This window comes from Nilaparvata lugens, chromosome 9 (assembly GCF_014356525.2).
Source record: "Nilaparvata lugens isolate BPH chromosome 9, ASM1435652v1, whole genome shotgun sequence".
Classification (NCBI taxonomy): Eukaryota; Metazoa; Arthropoda; class Insecta; order Hemiptera; family Delphacidae; genus Nilaparvata; species Nilaparvata lugens.
In genome coordinates, this window is record NC_052512.1 from 40,162,310 (window position 1) to 40,188,758 (window position 26,449).

Here is a 26,449-nt window from a genome sequence, read left to right on the forward strand (position 1 = left end):
ATCAAACTCGTGTGATACAGTTTGTCAGTATTTATGCAGCTTGAAAAATTTCAATTTGAAGAGCAACTCAATTATTTTAGCCAGAGACTTACAATAGATCATCAGATATATCTTGTCGAATCGACTTCAAGATTATATTTCTTGCAGCTTTCAGTTTTATCAATAATTTCATTAATCATTGATAGTAAGATTGAGTAGGTAAGCTTTTCATCACGCCTCACGCTTGTGGTGCCATTATGTAAAGTGGTAAACCTTTGCAAATCCTTTACAGATGATACGATGTTCTTGATATTTATAAGAGCAGTTGTTAAATTCCCTCTTTTGCGAATAAATTCACAAAAAATTAAGGCTATCCGGCTTGCAAAATTACTGGGTTCAAACCTCAGCTCTAGCTCAGTGGTAGATACATGAATTTTCCAAATATAATTAATTACCATAAGGTTCAATGACCTGTGATTAATGGTTCTTACCACTGCTTCTAAGAAGTTCTTGAAGAATACCAGTGAGGAGACTAGAAGAATATTTGATGACTGATTGTCAGTAACCATGTACCACTAGAGAATGATAAGGACCAACTATAGTTGTTCCTAGTTAATTCTTAAAACGCTCGTCATGAATACAGGTATTCACCAATTTATCCTTCTAAAATTCCTTAGAACTTACAACGCCAGTTCTTGAAGCTCTCTGGATCCTTATATGATATAACTGGAACCTTATTAATATAATTTTCAATATACTTGCTCTGACAGATTAAAGTGATTATCATCAAAGGATGATAATTACTGAGTGCTCTTAATAAGATCAATATTACTTGATTCAATAATTTCATGTGCTGCTGAATGGTATTAAAACAGCTCAAACTGTATATCACGAGATGAGTTAGGATATAATAAAAAATTCTATGATTTTGTATGCTGACATAAAACACAAAATATATTCCCATAAAATAGGGTATATAAAATATTCGATATCTATAATTTTTCTTAAATAAATTCTTTCTAAAATCTGAATAATTATCACAAGATTTGCTAATATTCACAATAGCGACCTTTAAAAAATTTATAAATATTATTAGCATGACCTATTCCACCCTCTAGGTTTTCTAATAATTGTGAAGTATTGCTACAACGCGGACTAGCTACAGTCGGATATGGGTCGGGGTCAGTAGCCATACTGACAGGTGGAGATACCGGACCTACACTTCTCCCTCTATCCTGATTCTTTACCCTCTGCTTCTTTCGCGAGTTTTCTACTTTCAGGGGAAGAGTGTTTGCCCGTGCCGTTGCTGGCCGATTCGGCCCTCGGCCTCTGGAATACAGGGTGGGTGTTAATGGAGATTAAGATAACCCTACACAAGGAGACGGATCTGACTATCAGATGCCTACCAATAATTCTATTCATAAAGGTAGTACGCAATCTGAACCAACTGCGAATTGACGGCGAGCAAGCTGTACCTGCAAGCCCAGGATGTGGTTTTTCTATGGGGTTTAAGGTGAGAGCTATGGGGTAAAGGTATGACGGAACTATGAAGTTATTAGTAGTATTTAAGATGTAGTTAAATAGGGCACGGTATAGGGTGTAAGCTATAGAGAATAGGGTGCAGGGTATGAGGTATACGGTATAGGGTATAGGGAACAGAGAATCAATAATAAGATTATTATTCTCTACAGCAAATAAATATCTGCTCAATAATCCGCAATCTGAGAATTGCGCTCTAGCTCTCAGCAAGCTGGACCTGCTAGCTAAATACAGTAGATCAATTTCAATTATGTGGTAATTAAAGCTTAGAGGATAAGGTTTTAGGTGTAGGATTTCTGAATCGCGAGCCTGCAGCTGCGAAAGGATTTCCAGCAATTCTGAAACTGCTAAACAGGATTTCCGCGCTAATCTGATGACTGCGCGCCGGTTATTAAGGGCCAATCTGTGACTGCCCTTAAGGGTATGGGAATCACTCTCAATCGTCCGGAACGCTTTTAAATTAATAGTCAGTATGTCGACTATTATGAGAGGATAGAAAAGATTTTTCACAGACACAGTCTGTAGAATAATATCGGGAAGACAACAGTCTGTCGTTGTCAGGGTAGGAAAGGATTCTTCCAGGATTTTCCACAAGCAAAATATCGAGTCAGAGACTCCTAATTCAGGAAAAGATTTCAATAGACTTTTCCAAGTAATTGCCAGTCTAAGGACTACCACAAGATCGATCTCTAATTTGCAACTGAGATCACGGGAAAATTCGTGAATTTTCCACAGGTAAAGCCAGCAAATAATATTTGCTAATAAAGAAGACAGGTTTCTAAGAATTTTAGAAAGGATTCGCGGGTCTGAAAACCCGCGACTAGGACGATCTCGAATCTGGAACTGAGATCAGGAAGGATTTTAACACAGGAAGAATTAAGAGAAAGAAAGAGAAAGGATGCCGCAGTCTAGAAACTTCGGCGAGGAAGTTCTCAAGCTGTACCTGAGAGCTAGAAGGATTTTAGAATAGGGAAAGTGAAGAGAAAGAAAGAGAAAGGACGTCGCAGTCTACCAACTTCGACAAGGACGAACTCAAGCTGTACCTGAGTTCTCTAGGAAATGATTGGAATTTTCCTACTTGGAATTACAGCAAGTCAGAAACTGCTAAGCGAATTTAAAATACAGGGCCACTCTAAAGTATGAAAACTAAGCAAGGAAAATTTACCATAAATGATAATAATCTCTCTACAAGGATAAAAATTAATCGAGAAAACTATTCTCAAAAGGAACAGGGATTTTCCCACAAGAATAAAAATTAATTGGGAAAAACTATTCTTAAAAAGGACAGGGATTTCCCTACAAGAATAAAAATTCAATGGAGAAAAATTACTCTTTAAACTGAAGGCCACCTTACTATAGAGAAGGAAAAATATACGGACTACCAGTCCTGACATATAATTACCTGAATCGACGTGGATACTGATATGGAGAATAGCGAACTGATTCCCACTTCCCGTATGATAATTAAAAACGTCGTGAAGCGACAGAGTCAAGACTTATAAATTAAGTACTCAAAAATAATCCGCTATAAGAGCCTAGCTAAATTTCCCACTCAACTATTTGTAGCACAAACTTGAGATCCCTTACAGGTTTCAAAACCAAGGATAACTCGTTCACCCCCAGTGATACGAATTTAGGAAAAATAACCAACAAGAAAGATAATCCCCCAGGAGAATCCACCTTCTAATACAGTCGGCAATTCGACATATAATATTCCATTCACTAAAATACAGAATGGAATATTAACCCTCTAGTACACCACTATTAGGAGCGCCGCTCGGAACGCAGCCGTACACGAACCCGTTCACTGAACAACTGCTTTCTCCCAGGTCTTCTTGAAGCTGCACCGGGTCGCTGAAAATTAGGAGGCCGGGGGAAAAGAGCTTCCTGACCAATGAGAGTCTGAAAAGACGATCACGCCACTGGTCATGTGACAGGGTTTGACTCAGCTGCTACTGATGTTAAGGGTGCAGCAAATGATGACAATGATAGTAATTGCTACACTAATTCAGGCCGGTAAACAATATTTCTATTCCAGAAATTTCATGAAGAACGATACCAACCCGACTCGGTAGCCGCTTATCGTTTTGATGATGTGGCTGCTGCTGATTTAAAGGGGTTGACGGCGATGGTGATGATGTGCATGTACACAACTGCAAATCTAACAAAATATATCCGGCAGTCGATCCTATTCCTATTCTAAAACAGAATAAATTCGCCAATTTTACACTAGACGACGGCTCTCCATTCGTCACAAAAATTCACTTTGTGACACCCCACTCCTACTAAGGAGGGGGGGGGGTTGGCGATGAGAAGAAAATACAGCATCCGAGGTACCGGTTGACTCCGTGTTGAACCCATGATCACACACCTGAAGTACAGCACTCAAGAAAACAAGAAGGAAGTGAAAGAGAGAAGATAACAGGACGAATAAAGAGAGAGATGGAAGAAGAGTGTCAAGCTGAAAAGAAAAAGAATAATTAGTGCAGTAGGTCAGGCTTCTCGAATCCACATGATAAGCATGACCCAGCGCTGAAAAAGAAATAACCTGTTGCTCCAACTATTATAACAGCAATTAGCAATAGACTTTGTCGCTTGTTATCTCCCGATAACACCGATAACGACAGCCCCTGGCTGAAAGCAGCTGTATAATAATCTGAAAGGAAAGGAAAAGTAAAATGGCGCAGCACCTGTGAAGAATGAAAAGAAAAAAGGAGAAAAAGATGAAAGATGAAAAGAGAACCATTCACCCCTCATATGGAACATATTACAGATCTACCTAATCAATACAGTACTGTTTCTACACTCGAGAGCCTTGAAACGCACATTCGGCAACCCATCAGCAATACTACCTATTTCTTTCGCTCTTCTCCATCGGCCCCTATACCGTTGAAAACTGTAATACGATAAATTATTATCAAAGTCATTCACCCCTGATCTCTTTACCACGGATCGGGTTTTCAATTCTCCTTTCCCACTAAATTCGCTACCGCTACGGCGATTTTCAAATGAATGAGTTACACTACAACTCGAGTTAGCTCTATTCAACTCGCCCCCCTCTATATGAGAAAACCGTGACAGTACATCCCGTACCACAACTTTATCCTGCCCATTCTTAATATTTAAAGCATTCCCCTGCTTCTCTATATTTTTAGGACAGGGAGAAAGTTTAATAGATTCGACTCTTTTGTGGAGTTTTACTTTTTTCCCGCTTACAGGAGCTTGCTCAGAGATAGGTGAAAACCTTTCAAGTTTTCTTACAGGGGATTTATCTACTTTCTCCATCCCGGAGACAACTGATAATCTACCCCCATCATCCCTACTCCTCAAGCGAATACCATGAGGCTGTAACTCTATTACAGCTCTCATATCACGGAGATTTTTCAATCCTAAAACCATTCGCGAGTTTATATTAGATGTGATAGACACCTTCCAATTATAATTTTTCCCACAAACAATAACCGGTAATATGGGCTCCCCCTCTACTCCAAGACGGTTAGCTACTCCAGAAGAGATAAATGTTTTATCTGTCGTCGTATCAATTGAAGCATTGAGATCCATTCCACCTACTCCCACATGGACATAAATCCCATCTCCATCACTCTCACTCTCCCGTCTCTTGCTAGCTACTGTAGCAACTTTTGAGATACAAGACTTAGACATCTCTTCACCTTTTGAGCTACCTGTTACTCCGCTATCTACTATACTAGGTTCCCATTCTACACTTCTATTACGCATTTGAATATTCATATTATGATGCTTCATAAATGACATACCCAATGACACATCGTGGGAAAGCCCCTCTACAACTACCGGTTGAAATGAAACTAAAATATTTTCTACTTTTAAATTAGTTATAATTTTTGTGGAAAAATTATTATACTTCCCATTAGTTAATACTTCATGGTGACTACACTTTTCTTTTCTAACACACCCTACTTGCTCTAACACTTTAAGAGCTTTTCCACTAATACAGGATACCTCTACTCCCATATCTAATAGTGCAATAAATTTTTGCCCTGCAATTTCTACATCAATAAAAATGTGCTCATCCCCCAACTTTGACCTCGTACTTAAAACACGTGATGACTTCACTACAGCGATTCCTGATATCTTATTGGTTTGTGAGACACATTTACAATAATCAAAAATTTCTCTACACTTTTGACAACTAGAAATTTCGGGACAATTCGACTTCCAATGCCCTACTTTATTACAATTCCAACACTCAGGCTCTTGGATTTCTCCTACCCTATTTTCTCGCGTTTTCAACGTAGCCTTAGGTTGAAAATCACTCCGTTTTTGCTCTTCACTTTTCGTGCTTTTCAGAGATAACCTCCCGTTTCTCTCTTCAGCACGAATCGCCTCATACTCTCTGGTTACATCTAACAACTCATCTACATTTTTAACCCCTACACTACAAACATATAATTTATACCGTGGTAATAAATTTAAATACAACCTTTGGAACATCATATCCCCCTCATAACTACCTAACCGTCTCATCAAGGTAAGCAAGGCTTCGGCATACTCATCAGCCGGTTCGCCATCCCTCTGCTTCCTTGCAATGATCTGACTCTCAAGGTCGTTACTATAAGAATGAGGATAATAACGGAGTTTAAATGCCTCTACAAAATCAGCCCACGTCCTCCACTGGGAGCGACGATTCCGCATCCAAAGTAGGGCCCCTCCCTCCATCAGCTCCGGCAGGGCTATAAGAGATTGCTCCCCAGAGATCCCATATGCGCCCTGGAGTTCCGCGAGCCTCTCGATGAAACTGGGAGCATCTGATACACCATCAAAATGTAAATTCCAACTTATTACCTTGTCGCAGACTTCTCCCTGACTATACGTGCCTGAAGAGCGGGACAGTGCCGGCTCTGTACCTGGTTGAGAGGCAGCAGCGGTCCGGGATCGAAGGTGCTCGACCATCCTCCTCCTCAGCTCCTTCAAAGTCCCCGCTGCCGACAGGCCGAGACTCTCTAGGTAGCCGACCGCTTCCTCCTTATTCAGCCGATACACTCACGACACTCTGGGGTCGGCTTCGCGTTCCGCGAGGTCCTCCCGGCGGACCGCCTGTACGACTTCATCATCCTGATGAGTAGTCTCTTCTCCATGTACACTCATCGCGGATTGGGATTCACCTAAACCCTCTTCGCGATTTTCTTGGGCGCCAGACGTCTTAGCCCCACGTTGGGCGCCAGTTTTATTAGCATGACCTATTCCACCCTCTAGGTTTTCTAATAATTGCGAAGTATTGCTACAACGCGGACTAGCTACAGTCGGATATGGGTCGGGGTCAGTAGCCGTACTGACAGGTGGAGATACCGGACCTACACTTCTCCCTCTATCCTGATTCTTTACCCTCTGCTTCTTTCGCGAGATTTTTACTTTCAGGAGAAGAGTGTTTGCCCGTGCCGTTGCTGGCCGATTCGGCCCTCGGCCTTTGGAATACAGGGTGGGTGTTAATGGAGATTAAGATAACCCTACACAAGGAGACGGATCTGACTATCAGATCCCTACCAATAATTCTATTTATAAAGGTAGTACGCAATCTGAACCAACTGCGAATTGACGGCGAGCAAGCTGTACCTGCAAGCCCGGGATGTGGTTTTTCTATGGGGTTTAAGGTGAGAGCTATGAGGTAAAGGTATGACGGAACTATGGAGTTATTAGTAGTATTTAAGATGTAGTTAAATAGGGCACGGTAAAGGGTGTAAGCTATAGAGAATAGGGTGCAGGGTATGAGGTATACGGTATAGGGTATAGGGAACAGAGAATCAATAATAAGATTATTATTCTCTACAGCAAATAAATATCTGCTCAATAATCCGCAATCTGAGAATTGCGCTCTAGCTCTCAGCAAGCTGGACCTGCTAGCTAAATACAGTAGATCAATTTCAATTACGTGGTAATTAAAGCTTAGAGGATAAGGTTTTAGGTGTAGGATTTCTGAATCACGAGCCTGCAGCTGCGAAAGGATTTTCAGCAATTCTGAAACTGCTAAACAGGATTTCCGCGCTAATCTGATGACTGCGCGCCGGTTATTAAGGGCCAATCTGTGACTGCCCTTAAGGGTATGGGAATCACTCTCAATCGTCCGAAACGCTTTTAAATTAATAGTCAGTATGTCGACTATTATGAGAGGATAGAAAAGATTTTTCACAGACACAGTCTGTAGAATAATATCGGGAAGACAACAGTCTGTCGTTGTCAGGGTAGGAAAGGATTCTTCCAGGATTTTCCACAAGCAAAATATCGAGTCAGAGACTCCTAATTCAGGAAAAGATTTCAATAGACTTTTCCAAGTAATTGCCAGTCTAAGGACTACCACAAGATCGATCTCTAATTTGCAACTGAGATCACGGGAAAATTCGTGAATTTTCCACAGGTAAAGCCAGCAAATAATATTTGCTAATAAAGAAGACAGGTTTCTAAGAATTTTAGAAAGGATTCGCGGGTCTGAAAACCCGCGACTAGGACGATCTCGAATCTGGAACTGAGATCAGGAAGGATTTTAACACAGGAAGAATTAAGAGAAAGAAAGAGAAAGGATGCCGCAGTCTAGAAACTTCGGCGAGGAAGTTCTCAAGCTGTACCTGAGAGCTAGAAGGATTTTAGAATAGGGAAAGTGAAGAGAAAGAAAGAGAAAGGACGTCGCAGTCTACCAACTTCGACAAGGACGAACTCAAGCTGTACCTGAGTTCTCTAGGAAATGATTGGAATTTTCCTACTTGGAATTACAGCAAGTCAGAAACTGCTAAGCGAATTTAAAATACAGGGCCACTCTAAAGTATGAAAACTAAGCAAGGAAAATTTACCATAAATGATAATAATCTCTCTACAAGGATAAAAATTAATCGAGAAAACTATTCTCAAAAGGAACAGGGATTTTCCCACAAGAATAAAAATTAATTGGGAAAAACTATTCTTAAAAAGGACAGGGATTTCCCTACAAGAATAAAAATTCAATGGAGAAAAATTACTCTTTAAACTGAAGGCCACCTTACTATAGAGAAGGAAAAATATACGGACTACCAGTCCTGACATATAATTACCTGAATCGACGTGGATACTGATATGGAGAATAGCGAACTGATTCCCACTTCCCGTATGATAATTAAAAATGTCGTGAAGCGACAGAGTCGAGACTTATAAATTAAGTACTCAAAAATAATCCGCTATAAGAGCCTAGCTAAATTTCCCACTCAACTATTTGTAGCACAAACTTGAGATCCCTTACAGGTTTCAAAACCAAGGATAACTCGTTCACCCCCAGTGATACGAATTTAGGAAAAATAACCAACAAGAAAGATAATCCCCCAGGAGAATCCACCTTCTAATACAGTCGGCAATTCGACATACAATATTCCATTCACTAAAATACAGAATGGAATATTAACCCTCTAGTACACCACTATTAGGAGCGCCGCTCGGAACGCGGCCGTACACGAACCCGTTCACCGAACAACTGCTTTCTCCCAGGTCTTCTTGAAGCTGCACCGGGTCGCTGAAAATTAGGAGGCCGGGGGAAAAGAGCTTCCTGACCAATGAGAGTCTGAAAAGACGATCACGCCACTGGTCATGTGACAGGGTTTGACTCAGCTGCTACTGATGTTAAGGGTGCAGCAAATGATGACAATGATAGTAATTGCTACACTAATTCAGGCCGGTAAACAATATTTCTATTCCAGAAATTTCATGAAGAACGATACCAACCCGACTCGGTAGCCGCTTATCGTTTTGATGATGTGGCTGCTGCTGATTTAAAGGGGTTGACGGCGATGGTGATGATGTGCATGTACACAACTGCAAATCTAACAAAATATATCCGGCAGTCGATCCTATTCCTATTCTAAAACAGAATAAATTCGCCAATTTTACACTAGACGACGGCTCTCCATTCGTCACAAAAATTCACTTTGTGACTTCTTATTGGATTTAAGTTAATTTTAATAGCGCTTTTAAATAATTTCCCCACTATATTTAGAGAGGCCTTGTAACAAGCTTGTTTGATTTATCACTCACATAAATGAAGTTCTTGACGGTCTCGTGGATTGAATTAATTATTTCCAATAATTAATTAGGCGGGCTCCTTTCATCTCCGCTGGGCTAGCGCGTGGTCCAGATTCTTATAGATTTCTTTCCGAATTAAAGATATACTTATAGGGAATAATTACAATTACGAACTCTTCAACAACACTGAGTTCACAGATAATTTAACATTTAATACAAATATTTCACATTTAAAAAGGGTTTGGCTTGATAGTTTTAAAATTTTAAAAGGAAGAAAGAACCCTAAACTCCATGTGCATCCTCTCAGGTCAAGATCTTAAGCCAGAAGAAGGAGGTTTTCAGAAAAATTTGTCTCTTCCTAGAACAATTTTGTAAGCTTCTTTCTGATTGGTCTTCAATTTAATAAACTCAATACAATTGGTCGCCTTGGAATCAGGGCTTCCTCAACTTTATAATAGAAAAAATTAAATAAAAAGTTTTTATACAAATATATGGAGTGTTTATCTTGAATTAATTTCATAAATAAATCGTAACATATGATTTTAATAGATAATACATTTAGTTTTTATATGAGTTTTGTATACTCTTGGTTTTTCGTGCTTCTTAGATTATAATAAATATTTATACAGAAATAATAGTTGTCCGTATTTCTACATATCAACCTCCTTTAGTATACATAATATATCCTTTGTGAGTAAATTTTATATAATTCAACCTATTATACTGGTTGATCGAATGATCAGCTGATTCGCTCAGCATTGATTCTAATAATTATCGATTTATTCAAGATCGACTGATTCTTTTCAAAAATGTAAACAAATAATTCTAACCTAAACGTTCATGCAAACTTTTATTTTTTATAATCCGCCAATAATAAGTAAGCCGCTTTATAATTTTTTAATCTTGCCAATGGATTCTCATAGTTGTAGAATCACAATTATACATGTTTTCTTATCGTTTTTGATAATACTATTACTCCTAATCGCTAATAATATTTGATTTAAGTTGATTGATCCTTTGACTAGCTCTAACCTTCTTTCCATTTTATAATTCTATTAAAATTCATTGGTTTATTTTAAAATATTTGATGGTACTAAAGTACCACGTGACAGCAGTTATAACATTCTTCCTATTCTTTTGAAATCCAAGAATAATGAATCTAGGTTTCAATATGTTCAAAGTTGTCTTAACTGTCCATTGAAGATTAGTAGTTTCAGGTAATTGTGGAAATTCAGGCAATTCCCATAACCTGAATGGAATGGTTATTGGTATATCACTATGTGTTAAACTCAGCATATCAAGACGAACAGTGTCAGAAGCATGTATGTAGGGTACTTTCCATTGTAGTTTTGTAATATCAATTTTCACCGATTTTACTGTCTCTAATTCAATACAATTTAAGTCTCATGATGATCTTAATAGAACAATTTCCTGACAAACATTTAATAGAACTTTTCTTTAGTCTTCCATTACACCTAACCACATATCCAAAGGAATGCAAAAGCAGAATTTATCTAAACTTTTCCATCCAGTCAACTTCCATCCTGCATTCTCCATAATTTTTTCATTGAGTTTTGATTGAGGTAGATAGTTTTCCATGGTTGTTGCCAATCCTACATTATGTGTGCTATCAACTTCAACCCCTCCTAATTCATATCTGATTTCATCAAATAGGTATGCAACTCCATTATTGATAAGTGGAAAGTCCTTGGTTTCAACATCATTCTTATCTTTCTTTTTGATTTTGCCTTCAATTATGAGAAAACTTCTACTTGGAAGTGTATAAATATCTTCTTGTTTTAAACAAATTCGAATTTCATCATTGTAATTGAATGTCTGTTGAATATATGGTGTGTGAGTGATAAACTCATAATTGGTAATACTCTCATCAAGATGTACACTCTGATCAACAAGTAATATATCCGACTTGACTTCTTTCTTATACATTTTTATTATATATTTTTTCTTCTCAATACAACCTGAGGTGAGTTTTCAAGTAGTTCAAACTTAGCTGGTTAAAGACAGAGGGTCATCCCTCTGAGGTTTGTGTTGCTTAAGAAAGGGTCTCAACATGAAAATATTATTAGAGATTATGTGTGCTTGTTGCTCAGTTTCAGAAAAAGTTGAGTTAGGATCCCTTGACAAATGGATTTACTGAAAAAAAATTATTCTTGGTTTCTTAGTTATTCAAGAAATTGGATCTACTTTTTCCATAAGATCCTTATTTTCTGTTCAATCTTGACAAATGGGGTGTCAATGGATTCGTTATTAGATTTACTGGAAAAAGTTATTCTTGTAAATGTTTTGTAAAATTAACGGTTTCTTAGCTATTAAAGAAATTGAAAAAAGCTGGATCTAGTTTTCCTATGAGATCCTTATTTTTTGTTCAATCTTGACAAATGGGGTGTCAATGGATTCGTAATAAGATTTACTGGAAAAAGTTATTCTTGTAAATTTTTGTAAAATTAACGGTTTCTTAGTTATTCAAGAAATAAAAAAAAGCTGGATCTAGTTTTTTCCAAAAAAGTAGGAATGGGGATCTTCATTTGAGATTTATTGTGAGATTAGGGGTATGGCTAGGTTGAGTTAGTTCAGATCACATTGAATTGGGCAAGGTTAGAACCAAGAATCAGCTTTGGGGCAGATTTGGGGGCAGCTTTGGGGCAGCTTTTCTCCAGCTTTGAGTCAGCTTTTCTTCAGAACTCTCACTTTACCCCTACTTCCATGAATGACCAAGTCGTAGTGAAGCAGCGGCATAAGGAAAAAATCTGGTGTGGCACACTCACACAACTTTCCTTGCTCATTGAACTGTAAGCCTCATTCTCAAACGAGAATAATTTAGGGGAATAACATAATGATGATTAGCGGTAACATATTTGAAACTACAATCAGACTACTGTATATGTATATATATAATTGTTCTCAGAGTTCTTTTTCCATTGTGCAAATCGTGAAATTCGATGATTTTTTCTCAAGTTGTCAAAACAGCTGTTCTACAGATGAAATATCTCGACTATGTGTTCTTTTTATAAACTGCTCTACCTACCTACCTCATGAACGAGAAGGAGGTTACAAAGTCCCTTTCTCTAGGATTGGGTGGACCCCCTACTTGATTCTCAGGAAGGAGGAGACTCAAGCCAGTTGATAGAGCTGATAAATAACTATACAGGGTATGAATTTGAAAAAAGTCATTTTTGAGAAAATTGTGAAAAACATGGTTTTTTAGTAATCATCCGTCATTTTTCTTAAGAATATTATGGAACTCCTGCAATTTCCCAGAAATGAGACTCCCATGTCAGTTGATTGGGTTTATGAATAGCTATCCATGGTATAAATTTGAAGAAAATCTTTAGAACTGTTTTCGAGAAAACCGTGAATAACATGGTTTTTTAGTAATTATCCGCCATTTTTCTCAAGAATATTAAGGAGCTTCTGCAATTTTCCCAGAAATGAGACTCATGTCAGTTGATAGGGCTTAAGAATATCCATCCATGGTATAAATTGTTAGTGCCGTTTTCGAGAAAACCGTGAAAAACATGGTTTTTTGGTAATTATCCGCCATTTTTTCCACCATCTTGAATTGAATTTTATTGAATTCCTTATTGTCGGATCCTCATGGTATAAGGACCTCAATTTTAGACTTTGAAGTCAATCGGTTAATAAGGAATGGAGTTATGGTGTTCACAGACATGTATGTACACAAACACACACACACACACACACACACACACATACACACACACACACACACAGACCAATACCCAAAAATAATGTTTTTGGACTCAGGGGACCTTGAAACGTATGGAAAACTTGAAATTAGGGTACCTTATTTTTTTGGAAAGCTATACTTTCCTTACCTATGATAATAGGACAAGGAAAGTAAAAATAATATTGAGGGTGCAGGGAGCAGAACTCGACCGAGCTGTTAATGAGTAGTATCTCTGAGCTTCATTACTTCCATCAAAATTTTACTAATATTCATGATTTTTTATAGAATTTGTGATAAAATTATTGGAAGAACTGAAAGGAGGCAGAACTATGGATGAGTTCGCCTTCGTTACATTTCTGGAACAAAATAACGGGTAAGTCATTTTGTAGACTATTCAATCTTAGCATAGTCATTCAAATTACCCATAATAATAGTTGTTAATTTATTCTCAACAGTAGGCCTATACTCTGCCAAGGAGTCACTAGCCTACAACAATAGTGACAAGAGCCATTCAACAGAAAAAAATAGTCATTCAGAGACTTTCATTTTTATTACAGACTAAGAGTCTCCTCTTCTTCTTCTTCTTTGCACCGGTCCAGGAGCAAATGTCATTCCGTGGTCATTTTTTGTTAACAGCCATGGATAGGGTTGCCACCCATACTATGTAATAAAGTATTGTACTTTATTTGAAGGTATTGTACTTTATACTTTGTAAGCAAGATAAAGTACGCAAAAATACTTTATTTTTCTCAATAAAGTACTATATAATGAAGTACGAGGAAATCAGAATATTTCAGGTTAATAGAGTGGCGGAGACTGTCAGATTCAATCTAAATATTGGCTACATTTTTTCAGTGCATGTGATGCTGATGAGTTCAAGAATTTGTATAAAGTGGTTTCATATTCACTCTCTATCCCTGCCACCTTAGCATTTGTGGAATGGGTTTTTTCGGTGATGAGTAATGAGTAAGTGGAGAGATGAGAGGAGCAAAGCATATTTGAATCTCATAAAAAATAATGAGCTAATGATTCATTCCAATTTGAATGTTGATTGCAAAGATGCTTTGCAACTCTTCACCAGTAATATTTATTTATTGATGATGGCCAAAAGCAATAAGAAATATATTTTCAAGAATAACTAATTGGATTTTAATTAGATTTAAAATTTATTATTAAACAAATTTTGTATTCCATTATATTCATATATTCTATTTTGAATATCCATTCAAAATTACTTTATTGCATGAGCTACTTATAAATGTTATTGAAAACATAAAGCACCCTCAATTTTTTTTCCAGGAGCACATTCAAGCTCTAAAATAAAGAAAAATACTACTCAATAATCAGCCTTGCGGAGCACTTGATAGGAGAAAACGATAAATTAATATATTATATGAATGTTAATATGAAGATTTTAAACGTTGGAAGCAAAAGCAGTAAATTAGATTTATGTAAAAGGAGATTTCATATCTACACTACAGCAAAATTAAATAGTGATAAACTAATTAATATCATACAACTAGATTTAGATAATCCCATTTTTGATAAAATTATGCAAACCAAGAAATATAACATAATATGGAGGATAGTCTTATATGTACATAAACTAGTCAATACTTTTTTTATTTATAGAAAATGGCTAAAATAAGCAAGGTGCGTTTTTCCATAAGCATGAGGTAACAAGCTAGAACTTTAAAATTGATTTTCTCATGGCTACTTCAAGATAGAGACTAGCAAATCATCTCAATCTCTTCGTTGCAAGCCGAATATGATTAATGTTGATGGAAACAACGAAAATATTTTACATCATTAAAAAATTCAAAATGGCGGTCATTTTTGACAGAAATGTTTATATCAATTGCTATCCATTTTTGTAAGGGATATTGGATTGGTTTTAACACCACAGTCTTAAGAATCAACCAAACCATAATATTTGAGAGATTAGTCTCATCTGAAGTACTCTTTTCAGGACTAATTCAATTTCAAAAGCTTGAAACACACATTTTTCGCGGACAATATTTCACTTTCCATTCTGTAAATGTATTTGTAGTAAACATGCATTAGTATTATTGGCTCATGCCCGGTTGCAGAGTCGACAAATAACGTCACCCATAGTTAACAGTGTGGACTTAACTATTTAAAAGGCCAATTTCGTTGCAGAGACGTTCTGTTAGCTATTGCTCTGCCTATAGGTAAAAGCGCGCCAACAAACAGGTTTTTCCGTTGCAGAGACGAAAAACCTACAGGCAGATGACGTCATCTAAGGCTACCAATAACTAAAAGTGCTCTTTATTCAAATGCCCAAAATCGTGCTTATAAATCCACCATACATTCGCGCCAAGTGTATTCTAAGGATATGTTGACTTGTTTGCATGTTCAACAAGACAGACGAAAATGGTCATACATAATAGTTGATTACATTATAATAACGTTAACTATTTGAAACTGTAGATAAAGTGTAATAAACTGAATAAAATATCATTGACTATTCGAGTAGCTTCAAAGAAGATGATGTAATACAATTTTTAATGAATTGTATAATTTAATACATTTGAATAATCAATTATTATCAATATTTTAATAATAAGCACCGTATGCAGAGTCATTAGAAATATAACTTGTGAACTGGCTGCTTTGCTTCCAAGATATTATATCAAAATGCCATAGGGCAATGAAATAATTCTGGTCAAATTTTTATTTAATCAATATTATACAATAATAAATACACCAGTCACTTATTTTACTTCTACCTCTAATTTTATTTTACTTAATTCATTCATTTAGCTATCAAAAACTCAAACTAACTGAAAATAATTACAAATTAGTCTGCAGTTTACGATCTTGATTCATAACCTCAAATCATTAACAACACAATAAGCAGACAGCAGTGTTGTGATAAACAAGCGCCATGTTGTGACGTCATCAGACTGGAGGTTTGGAAGAACTGTTTACAGTGTTTCTCTCCCCGTTGCCAATACATTAGTTGGATAGAAGAATACCACGCAAAAAGTGGTATGAGCAGCAGTGTGACTTATGTGTGTGCCTTATCAGAGCCATAGTTAAAAGGGGTCTGGCAAACGACTCTGCAATGAACATCTATTTATGGGTGAGTTGTTAACTAATGGCTTTGTTAACTATGGGTGACTTTATATAGCGACCCTGCAACCGGGCATCAGTGTTATATAATATTCCCGAAGCTTCAAAATGACATTTGGTTGAAGGATGTACGTCCATATTTTACGGCTGGAGCATCATTGGAAAGAGAATGAAAAGTACTTTTTTCAGCAGAAACATGTTTTTTCCACCATATGCAAAAAAAAACAATAAGAAAACCGTGTAACTCATTACTCCTTGATGGTACAGTCTTGGAAATGGTATCAATCTGTTTGTAATGATTTGTAGCAAGAGAATATTCATGATGATAATCTAAAAAATGCTTTTCTGAAAAAAGCCCGAAGAATATTTTTTAAAAAATTTAGGACTCTTAAAGGTTATAAATGATAAAATATGCATTTAAGAGGGATATTTTATTTCATAGAATATTTTCGTCCAAGAAACAGTTAAAAATATTGAAATACAAGCGATAGGCATAGCAAAACCCTAAAAATTTTGGCAGCCATCTTGTTTTTGAGGTGTTTACCTGTAGGTACGTACAGATTTATGCGCCGTGAACACGAGCAGTTCACTTTTCATCAGCTGACTATATATGTGTATTTGTACAGAAACGAAAAGATTCAGATAGAAGAAAGATTGAAGCTTGGCATCAGCTGATTAAAAGTTAATTGCTCGTGTTTGCGGCACATAAATCTGTATGCACCTTGTGATTTCGAATTATCATCATTGCATTTCTCACTACACTAGACTCAATATCTAGTAGTTCTGTGAACAGTAGACCTCGCGCTCCTTTTATTACATTGACCTGTTGCTACATTTTCTCAAAAATTAATGAATAATTTATCAATTTAAAATGTCTAGAAAAAATCCTAAATAAACATAGAACTTTTTGTACCATCGTACCGTGACTTGTCATCCAGGAATGTGAGTGTGAGTGCTGTTATCAGGTCTGGCTGAAACTGTCTACAACATTGATGGAAAGATACATTTTCAAGATGTTGATATTTTTAAACGGGTAGTATTATATTCCACTAGACAGCTGATTTATGATGAATAATTCTAAAGTCTGATTTTTTCGGTAATATTGGCGTTCGAAGAAGACCCTTTTTTTCTTTCATACTAGTGGTTCTGTGAACAGTAGACCTCGCGCAATTATAAACTGCAGCCTCCTCTTATACTGTCCATCAGAGTAAATCCTGTCTGTATGTCGTGTCAGCAAGATATCGGTGTGAAAATGGCTAATGGCTTTTGAGGTTGATGTATCAAAAATGCTAACATCAAAAGCTAATCTCCTTCAAGACATACTGGAAACAGGACAGCCCAAGTTCAAAGCGGAGAAAGTTCGAGAGACAATACTATGCTATTTTAGCTATTAATTGCATGCATTATTGCACACAATCAAAAGTTCATTTATTCATTTATTTATTCACAAGGGAGACAATAGGTTTCCTCAAATAGGCTATGTCTCCTAAACAATAAATATTGTACAGATGAAAATGAAAAAATAAGAATAATGATAAAAATAATACAAACTTATGCAATAATAAATAATACAGAAAACAATAATACCTCATAATTCAAAAATGAAAAATACAAGGATTTCAAATACTTATGAAAAAGGTAAAAATAAAACAAATTGGGGATTCAAAATGTATAAAAATTGAAGAATATGATAACAAATAATTAACAATAATTTTATCAATAGGGTAAATAATATTTATAACTGAACGATGTCCCAAACCATATGCACATCCACACTGATACACCAACTATTTATTCGATCAGATCATGCTTACACAAGATTTAATTATCATATAACAGAAACCAAAAGACATCTAGGTGCCCAGACAAGCTGTTATAAGTTCTTTGCATCCTATTTAATAGTGCATAGAAAATGCATTCAATGAGGCATGTGATTTATAGTTGACCAAGCAAAGGAAGATTCAAGTTGAAGGTTTGGCATTTCTCTTGAAGTTTAAATGTTTGAATGTTTGTTTGAATGTTCAAATGTTCGAATGTTTGAATGTTTGAATGTTTGAATGTTCAAATGTTCAAATGTTCAAATGTTTAAATGTTTAAATGTTTAAATGTTTAAATGTTTAAATGTAGAAATGTTCAAATGTTTAAATGTTTAATTGTTTAAATGTTTAAATGTTTAAATGTTTAAATGTTTAAATGTTTAAATGTTTAAATGTTTAAATGTTTAAATGTTTAATGTTTAAATGTTTAAATGTTTAAATGTTTAATGTTTAAATGTTTAAATGTTTAAATGTTTAAATGTTTAAATGTTTAAATGTTTAAATGTTTAAATGTTTAAATGTTTAAATGTTTAATGTTTAAATGTTTAAATGTTTAAATGTTTAAATGTTTAAATGTTTAAATGTTTAAATTTTTAAATGTTTAAATGTTAAATGTTTAAATGTTAAATGTTTAAATGTTTAAATGTTTAAATGTTTAAATGTTTAAATGTTTAAATGTTTAAATGTTAAATGTTTAAATGTTCAAATGTTTGAATGTTTAAATGTTTAATGTTTAAATGTTTATACAAATTTTAAACATTTAATGATTTGAACATTTGAACATTTAAACATTTAACATTCAAACATTTAAACATTTAAACATTCAAACATTCAAACATTTAATCATTTAAACATTTGAACATTAAACATTTAAACATTTAAACATTTAAACATTTAAACATTTAAACATTTAAACATTTAACATTTAAACATTTAAACATTTAAACATTTAAACATTTAAACATTTAAACATTTGAACATTTAAACATTTAAACATTTAAACATTTGAACATTAAACATTTGAACATTTAAACATTTAAACATTTAAACATTCAAACATTCAAACATTCAAACATTTAAACATTTAAACATTTAAACATTTAAACATTTAAACATTTAACATTAAACATTTAAACATTTAAACATTTAAACATTTAACATTAAACATTTAAACATTTAAACATTTAACATTTAAACATTTAAACATTTAACATTTAACATTTAAACATTTAAACATTTAAACATTTAAACATTAAACATTTAAACATTCAAACATTTAAACATTTAAACATTTAAACATTTAAACATTTAAACATCATATGCACAATTTAATAAGGAACATATCGAATATCATAAAAATCTATTACTGTGTTTTGCTGTTTACACACAACATATAAAAATTAAGAGAAATGCCAAATCGTCGACTTGAATCTTAGACCTCACTTCGCTCGGTCAAAAAAATTGACTCATCTTCTATGGCTGTAGCCCGAAAATGACAAGGAAGTGCTTTTTCCATTACATTAGCGCCCGGATTATTACTGATTAGTGTAAGACCGCGCATTCTGTCAATGCCTCATGAATCATGACATCCATACAATTATGTGAGAGAAGTTAAATATCTAGGTGTTTTAATAGATCAACATCTGAAGTGGAATGTGCATATTGATAATATGTGTAAAAAAATGAAATATATTGTTCATTAATACTACAGATTGAGCAGTGTTGGAGATTTGAAGTTATTGATGATGGTCCATTTGGGCTATGCCTAATCCACATTTCAGTATGGTATAAGGGTTTGGGGGGTGCCTTAGACACTCATTTCAATAAAATAGGTGTGATTCAGAGGCACATACTAAAAGCTGCTCTCCAAAGTCCGAGACAATATCCCAGTCACTTACTTCATGAAGAATTTCCGGTTCTGACAGTGAGATAACTCTATATAAAAAATCTAATACTTTATATCAATAGATCCAAAAATACATTCACTCCATACATTCCAGCTTACAATTTCAGATTGCCATCAAATTACTGTGTTTCCAGGACAGACCTAATAGTATGCCGTAGACAGTTCCCCTATGTAGTAAATGAATTGATTAACCTGTTACCCGAAAATTTAATTTTAGATAGCATCACTAAATCAAGTACTAAGAAAATAATTGATTGGATCAAATCAACAAATATTTTTCACCTAATTCACAACACAATTTGATTTTTTTCTCTAGTATTGCCATCAAACTTACATACAGTATAAAATATGTTTTCTCCACTTTCACCTTGATTGAATTGTATAGTTATAATATTATTATAGTTTAGCTTACCTTTTTGAATCAAAGTTTCTCTATTGGAAGTAATAGTATCGTTTTCTGTTTTGGTACTCATCACTGGCACTCAAACTATGGTTTTGCTGGTTTTGCCAAATTAGTATATTATTATGTTAAAAATTATACTTCTTATTCTGAAATATTAGATTTTGTAATCTGTATTTATTTGTGAACACTTTTTGTAAGGCAATAAATTTGATTTGATTTGAATTACATCTTCCCCCTCAGAGAGTAGAACATAATGAAGAATAGTAGGCCTATACATAGTCAAAGTTTCAAGAGAACCATACAAGTACAATTATTGTGAATATTCAAGTAATATTTAAGATACAAAGAGTAAGTATAAAATCATATTGAGAGGCTGCAGCTACTGGCAAAGATGGGAATCAATCAAAACAAATGCGATCTCTCATACTTTGCCAAGGAGAGCTGTTGCTACCTTCAGGATGGAAACCGGACACTTTTATCCCCAGTCCAGAATCGTCTACACAGGAGAGGACCATAAAGTAAATGAATGGAGAGAAAAGATTTTTATGTTAGCAGTATTATTCATGATATTTTTGTATTTGATGTTTATCAAAGATGTTTCTGGTAAAATACTGATTCTGATGTTGCTAAGGGTAAACATGCACTAGCACGGCCAAGACCAAAACCAAGACCATGACCAAGAACTTGCAGCCAGGACAACCTGAAATCATATGGAGCAACGCGCACTACTCAGACCAAGACACGACAAACGCATGACCACAGCAGTAGGCTCTGGTCGCACAGACCAATTGCCAGACCAGTACATTTATAAGTGTAAAACTTTGGCCTTGGTCTTGGTCAAGGTTGTGGTCGTGCTGTTCCAGACCAGTACTGGTCTTGGTTGAGGTCTTGGTCATGATATTTCTCGTGCTAGTGCGTGTTTACCCTGAGACTACAGCAAGAGTAGGGATGACTCCTCATTCTCTGTGTACCCAGTACAACTAGTAGAGGTCAAGCACTAATTTATGTTTGAACGTTGTCACAGGATATAATGGAATATCCTGGATATACTGTGCTGATATGATATGCTGTCACATGATATACTGTCACATGATATACTGTCACATGATATACAAGAGTTTTTTATGTAAAGAGCATTTAAAAGTATTGTGGCCACTAAGTGTTTGTCTAGCCTTGACTCATTTTTATTAGGTTACTTGGAATAACTTGTTTACAGGAGCAATCCTCATACCCTGCAGGAGTTGAAGACAAACCATGAAATAGACAGAGAAAAGATGGAAAGAGTTGCCAGGAACAATTGAAATGGATGGAAAACATTTTTCACATCTGCTTTAATTTCGTAATTTGAGTGTTTGTCATTGAACTGTTGATTACACACTGAACAAAGAGTTGGGCTCTGTTACAAATTTAATTTTATTCTTTTCTATATAATATTGAATGTTTTTTATCTTCTAGTTTCCTGGAAAAAGCACTTAAAATCTGCTTGTACGGCCAAAACGGAACTTTATTCGATAAATATATGATGATAGAGATGTTTTCATTGTCAGAAGCAGATGCTTTTTCCGCTATAGATCATGGGGTAATGATCACACCGAAACGTGAGTTCATTAATAATTCAAGTTTGATCATGAACCAGAGCTTGAAATATCATGAAAGATATATTCAATAATTCATACAATATATTCAGGTTAATGATGAAGGGTTTCACATTGTGCATTACTGGATGGCAATACCCACCTACCTGAATCACTTCAATGACAAAGTTTACTATTTCCTAACGTGAAAAACTAGAAAATAGGGCCAGCATATTCTGTGTATAGTCCCAATTGAGATAATATGAGATAAAAATGAATATATAGGTTGTAGGGGTGATTCTGATCAATAATGAAATGTCCAAAAAAAATAGTTTATGTTCTTACTGAGGAAATTCAAAGTTCAAAGTTCTGTCTAAGAATATATATTAGCTTGAAATTTTGAATTTAGAATGATAAAAATACCAAATTATAGTCAAATTTTGCACTTAATATCACCGCACTTTGAATAAATTAAGTTATTTCAGAAAATTTTGAAATATTAGCTAGAAATTTTGAATTTAGAATGATTAAAATACCAAATTATAGTCAAATTTTGCACTTAATGTCACCGCACTTTGAATGAATTAGGTTATTTCAGAAAATTTTGAAGCCAAAAATATACACACAACCTCCAACTAGGCACAGCTGTTACAAACTCCAAATATATAGTAAATCTATAGTTTATATTCATTACATGATCAGGAAGGGAACGCGGAATTTGCTAACTGGGATTGGCTAACTGTGGTTATGGAAGTGGCTGGCTTGGAACTCACTGATTCTGTCACTGACAGAATTGGCTGACTCTGGAACCCGCTGATTCTGGCCAGAAAATTGTGGAGAATTAGAATTGGCTAACTTTGGAAGTCGCTAACTTGGAACTCACTGATTATGACGTCATCTTTTCCACCTTTCTCCTACTGTTATTGTGTTCTCCTCATCATGCTCTTCCACCTCCACTGCCCCCTCTGCAACCACAAACTCCTCCTCCTCCTCCTCCTCCTCCTCCTCCTCTGCCTCCTCCTCCTCCTCCTACTCCTACTCCTTCTCTTACTCCTTCACCTCCTCCTACTCCTACTCCTCCTCCTCTTCCTCTTCCTCTTCCTCCTCCTCCTACTCCTCCTCCTCCTCCTCCTCATCATCATCATCCTCTGGCCAAATTCTCATCTCTTTATATAATATTGCCATGTATTGAGTATATTGCCATGATTGAATTCTTATTATTGCTGGGGTTCTTGTTCTATTATATAAGTCTATTTATTCTATTATTATTGGTTTAATTGTGATGATAACAAATTACTTTTGATTCTATAACTTTGGCATAGCTTTGTACTAATAATAATAATAACATTGTTGTTATTATTAGTACAAATATTATTCAGGAATATCATCAGGAAGCTTGCTGATTCTTATGAAGGATATGTAATGAGAATATATTCCAAGGAGACCAAATAACTTGTCTCAGGAGGAACAGCTGAGGATCTGCAAGTTGTAGATCATAAGGTGATGGATATAAATACCTAGACAGCTTAACATTATCAGAGAGCAATTCCAAAAGAGAAATCACGAGTAGCATTGGACAGTCCAGGCAGGCAACAGAAGATTTAATTCCATACTTTGGTCCAAAAATATTACAAACCTTACAAAAATTATAATTTGTCATTCCTTCATATAGAGTATATTGCTCTATGGCTCTGAAAATTGTGAATTAACAAAACGAGACACTCAAAGAATAAATGATATGGAAATGGATTTCTTGCGTTGAAGTTGTTCTGTTTCAAGGATGGATCGAATGAGGAATATGGATATAAGGAACAGAAAAGGAAACTGATTAATGTAATCAATGAAGGTGGAAGGTAGGATGAAGGTTGCATGTGTTTCTCCATCAATAATGGGCAAAACCATTCACCATACAGTAGGCCTATGGTACTCTGGTATTTATTCTTGCATCAATCTAGAAGATTATACACTTTATGTGAGAAACAATGTGGATTTCTATAGTGTTTTGCATTTCATTCAAATTCCAAACATCTCTGTTAGTATAAGCTCTATTCACAATACCTCTATTCCTTTAAATATTTTTTTCCAGGATTGGCTAAAAGGCTCTTTCAATATGCAGGAATAACTGAAAAGGATGCTGAACAGGTTAGTTGATTGTCTACTCATGTTATTGGCATATTTTTCCTATTCTATTGAAATCGAAATCGGAATTGGAATTCATTATTATAATATATATATATTGTATTGCTTGAAGTTGAAGGTGCATATATATATATTCTGTCGATCATGATTCAAATTTCCAATTACAAAGAAATGACTAGGTTTTCTACCCACGCCTTATCGTGATCCGTCGCATATTGAAAATATCTTCAAATGTTCCATTGAAGGCTCTGGGGCATGCATTCATTATGTGGCTAATTCATTACTGAGCAAAAACCACATTGAATAATTACATTACATTGAATTATGCTGTTGTCTCACTCACAGCTCCAGGTGTACGTGGTTTGTTGATGTACAAGAGCTTTGAGTAAAAGCTTCTTGTCACCATTAAAAAAAGTGACAAGGTGTCAGGTCCGGTAAACGAGGACATCACAAGGATATCCACATAACGAAATGAGGCGTCCAGCGAAGTTTTTCCTTGAAAATTTCATTCAGATTATCTTGATGTATGGCATGTTATAACCATACTGTATTGAGTTTGATTTGTCATCTTCACAATATAATTATTGTGACAACAGAATCATGCAGATAACGATCTGGAGTGACAGTAGTGTAGTTCTCTCAAATAAGTAAGGGCCTATTTTCATGTCTCGACTAATATACAACAACAAACAGTCAATCATTCGCCATTTTGATGCAATACAGCAATTTCAAACAGAAAAGTCCATCTCTTTCCTCCACGGCAGTCAAGGCATGATTATCTCTTGAACAGCACTTTGTCATCAACTGCTCACAACGTGTCCAGGAGATGCTGGCGACAGACACAGCATTTTTCTGGCACATGCGCTTTGTATTGAATGAAATGAATGTTTGTTTCATAGCCAGAAATACAGTATCTGGAATGATACACTTTATACATTTATAATAATTTTACTACTTGTTTTATGAGGATAGTAGAATTAGGTTGACTATTTTAACTAAAGTGAGGCTTATTGGGTAAAATGCAATAAAGTGTTACTCTACACTTCATTGCCATCTCTGTATTCGAATATGATCAAGCCGGGTAAATAATTTTTCGCCCCACTTGGATGTAATGAGCTCGTTTACATGCATCATATGGAGGCCGAAAGTGATTGTTTTCTGACCAGCCCGGTAAAATTGTTATGGCCCTAGGGCTGTAAAATAACCTTGAAGTCAGCTGATTCTGATTTGATGTGAATGCATTTAGAAAATAGTTTATGAAACAGAATCAGTTTTCTAAGTCGATGACAACAAGCATTGTTGACGTTGAAATTCAGATTGGCCAAATTTCAAGTGTGCTAAAACAGCTGATCAAAAAACTTTTCATTTTTTGTGTTTATTATTCAATAATTAAAACATTTATAATAATATCATCTTATTGTCATTTGAAAGAATGAAAAAGTATAAAATCAACCTCCCACAAAATTGAACATAATCTTTTAGATTATTTAGAAAGACCAGAATAAAAAAAAAATAATTGGACAATTTCCTGATATTCAGATTACCTCAGATTTGCTAGAGCTATGACCTAACACTTTTGCTTTTGGAAGTGCTTAATGAACAATTATTCTCATATATATATATATATATATATATATATATATATATATATATATATATATATTGTTTATTTTTCTGTGTGGCGAAAAAAAGCGTTCGCACTATGGGCAAAAATGTTTTTTTCCGGCTCTCAATATTTTTAGTCCTTGGCCTAAGGCCCCCAATCAGCAAAATCAACTTTAATCGAAATCAAAACAAGCTCGTTTTGTCAAATGTGAGGGCTTGATTCAAGATTTCATTCGCATGCGTTTAGCTTGAAATGAGTTAATTTCAAGAGTCCGTTTATACATCGTTCAAGCCAGTTTCGAGCTCGAAATGCAGGCTCTAATCAGACTGGTGCTGCGAGCTGAAATCAAGGTCGCGTTGTGAGCTCGATTCAGGCCCGAGATGTACGGTCGAATCAGGATTGAGATGCAGTCTTGACTCAGGCTTGAAACGCATGCTGGATGCAATCCCCTCATTCAAGGCCACCTGGCACACCTTTCACGAAATGCAAGCTCGATTCTATTGTGATTCTAGATCAATTAGAGTCTGATTCAAGCTGGATGTTTAGAGTGAATCAATCCTGATTCAATGCATACTGCCCTCTTGAAGTAAGCTTCTTTCAGCTTCGAATCATGAATCTGATTCAAGGTCAGTGCAATCCAATATCAATGCTTAAACATAATTCAA

At 35.3% G+C, this 26,449-nt stretch overlaps 1 protein-coding gene across 4 annotated transcripts in view; it reads left to right on the forward strand.

The window, feature by feature from the left end:
• Positions 1-26,449, forward strand: part of LOC111059185 — a 267,640-nt gene that overhangs the window by 136,002 nt on the left and 105,189 nt on the right. For all 4 annotated transcript variants that reach the window (XM_039435862.1, XM_039435860.1, XM_039435861.1 and 1 more), the window contains 3 exons: positions 13,529-13,616; positions 21,921-22,063; positions 24,126-24,181. In XM_039435862.1, coding sequence (XP_039291796.1) covers positions 13,529-13,616; positions 21,921-22,063; positions 24,126-24,181 — 287 coding nt within the window. The remainder of the gene's footprint in view (positions 1-13,528; positions 13,617-21,920; positions 22,064-24,125; positions 24,182-26,449) is intronic.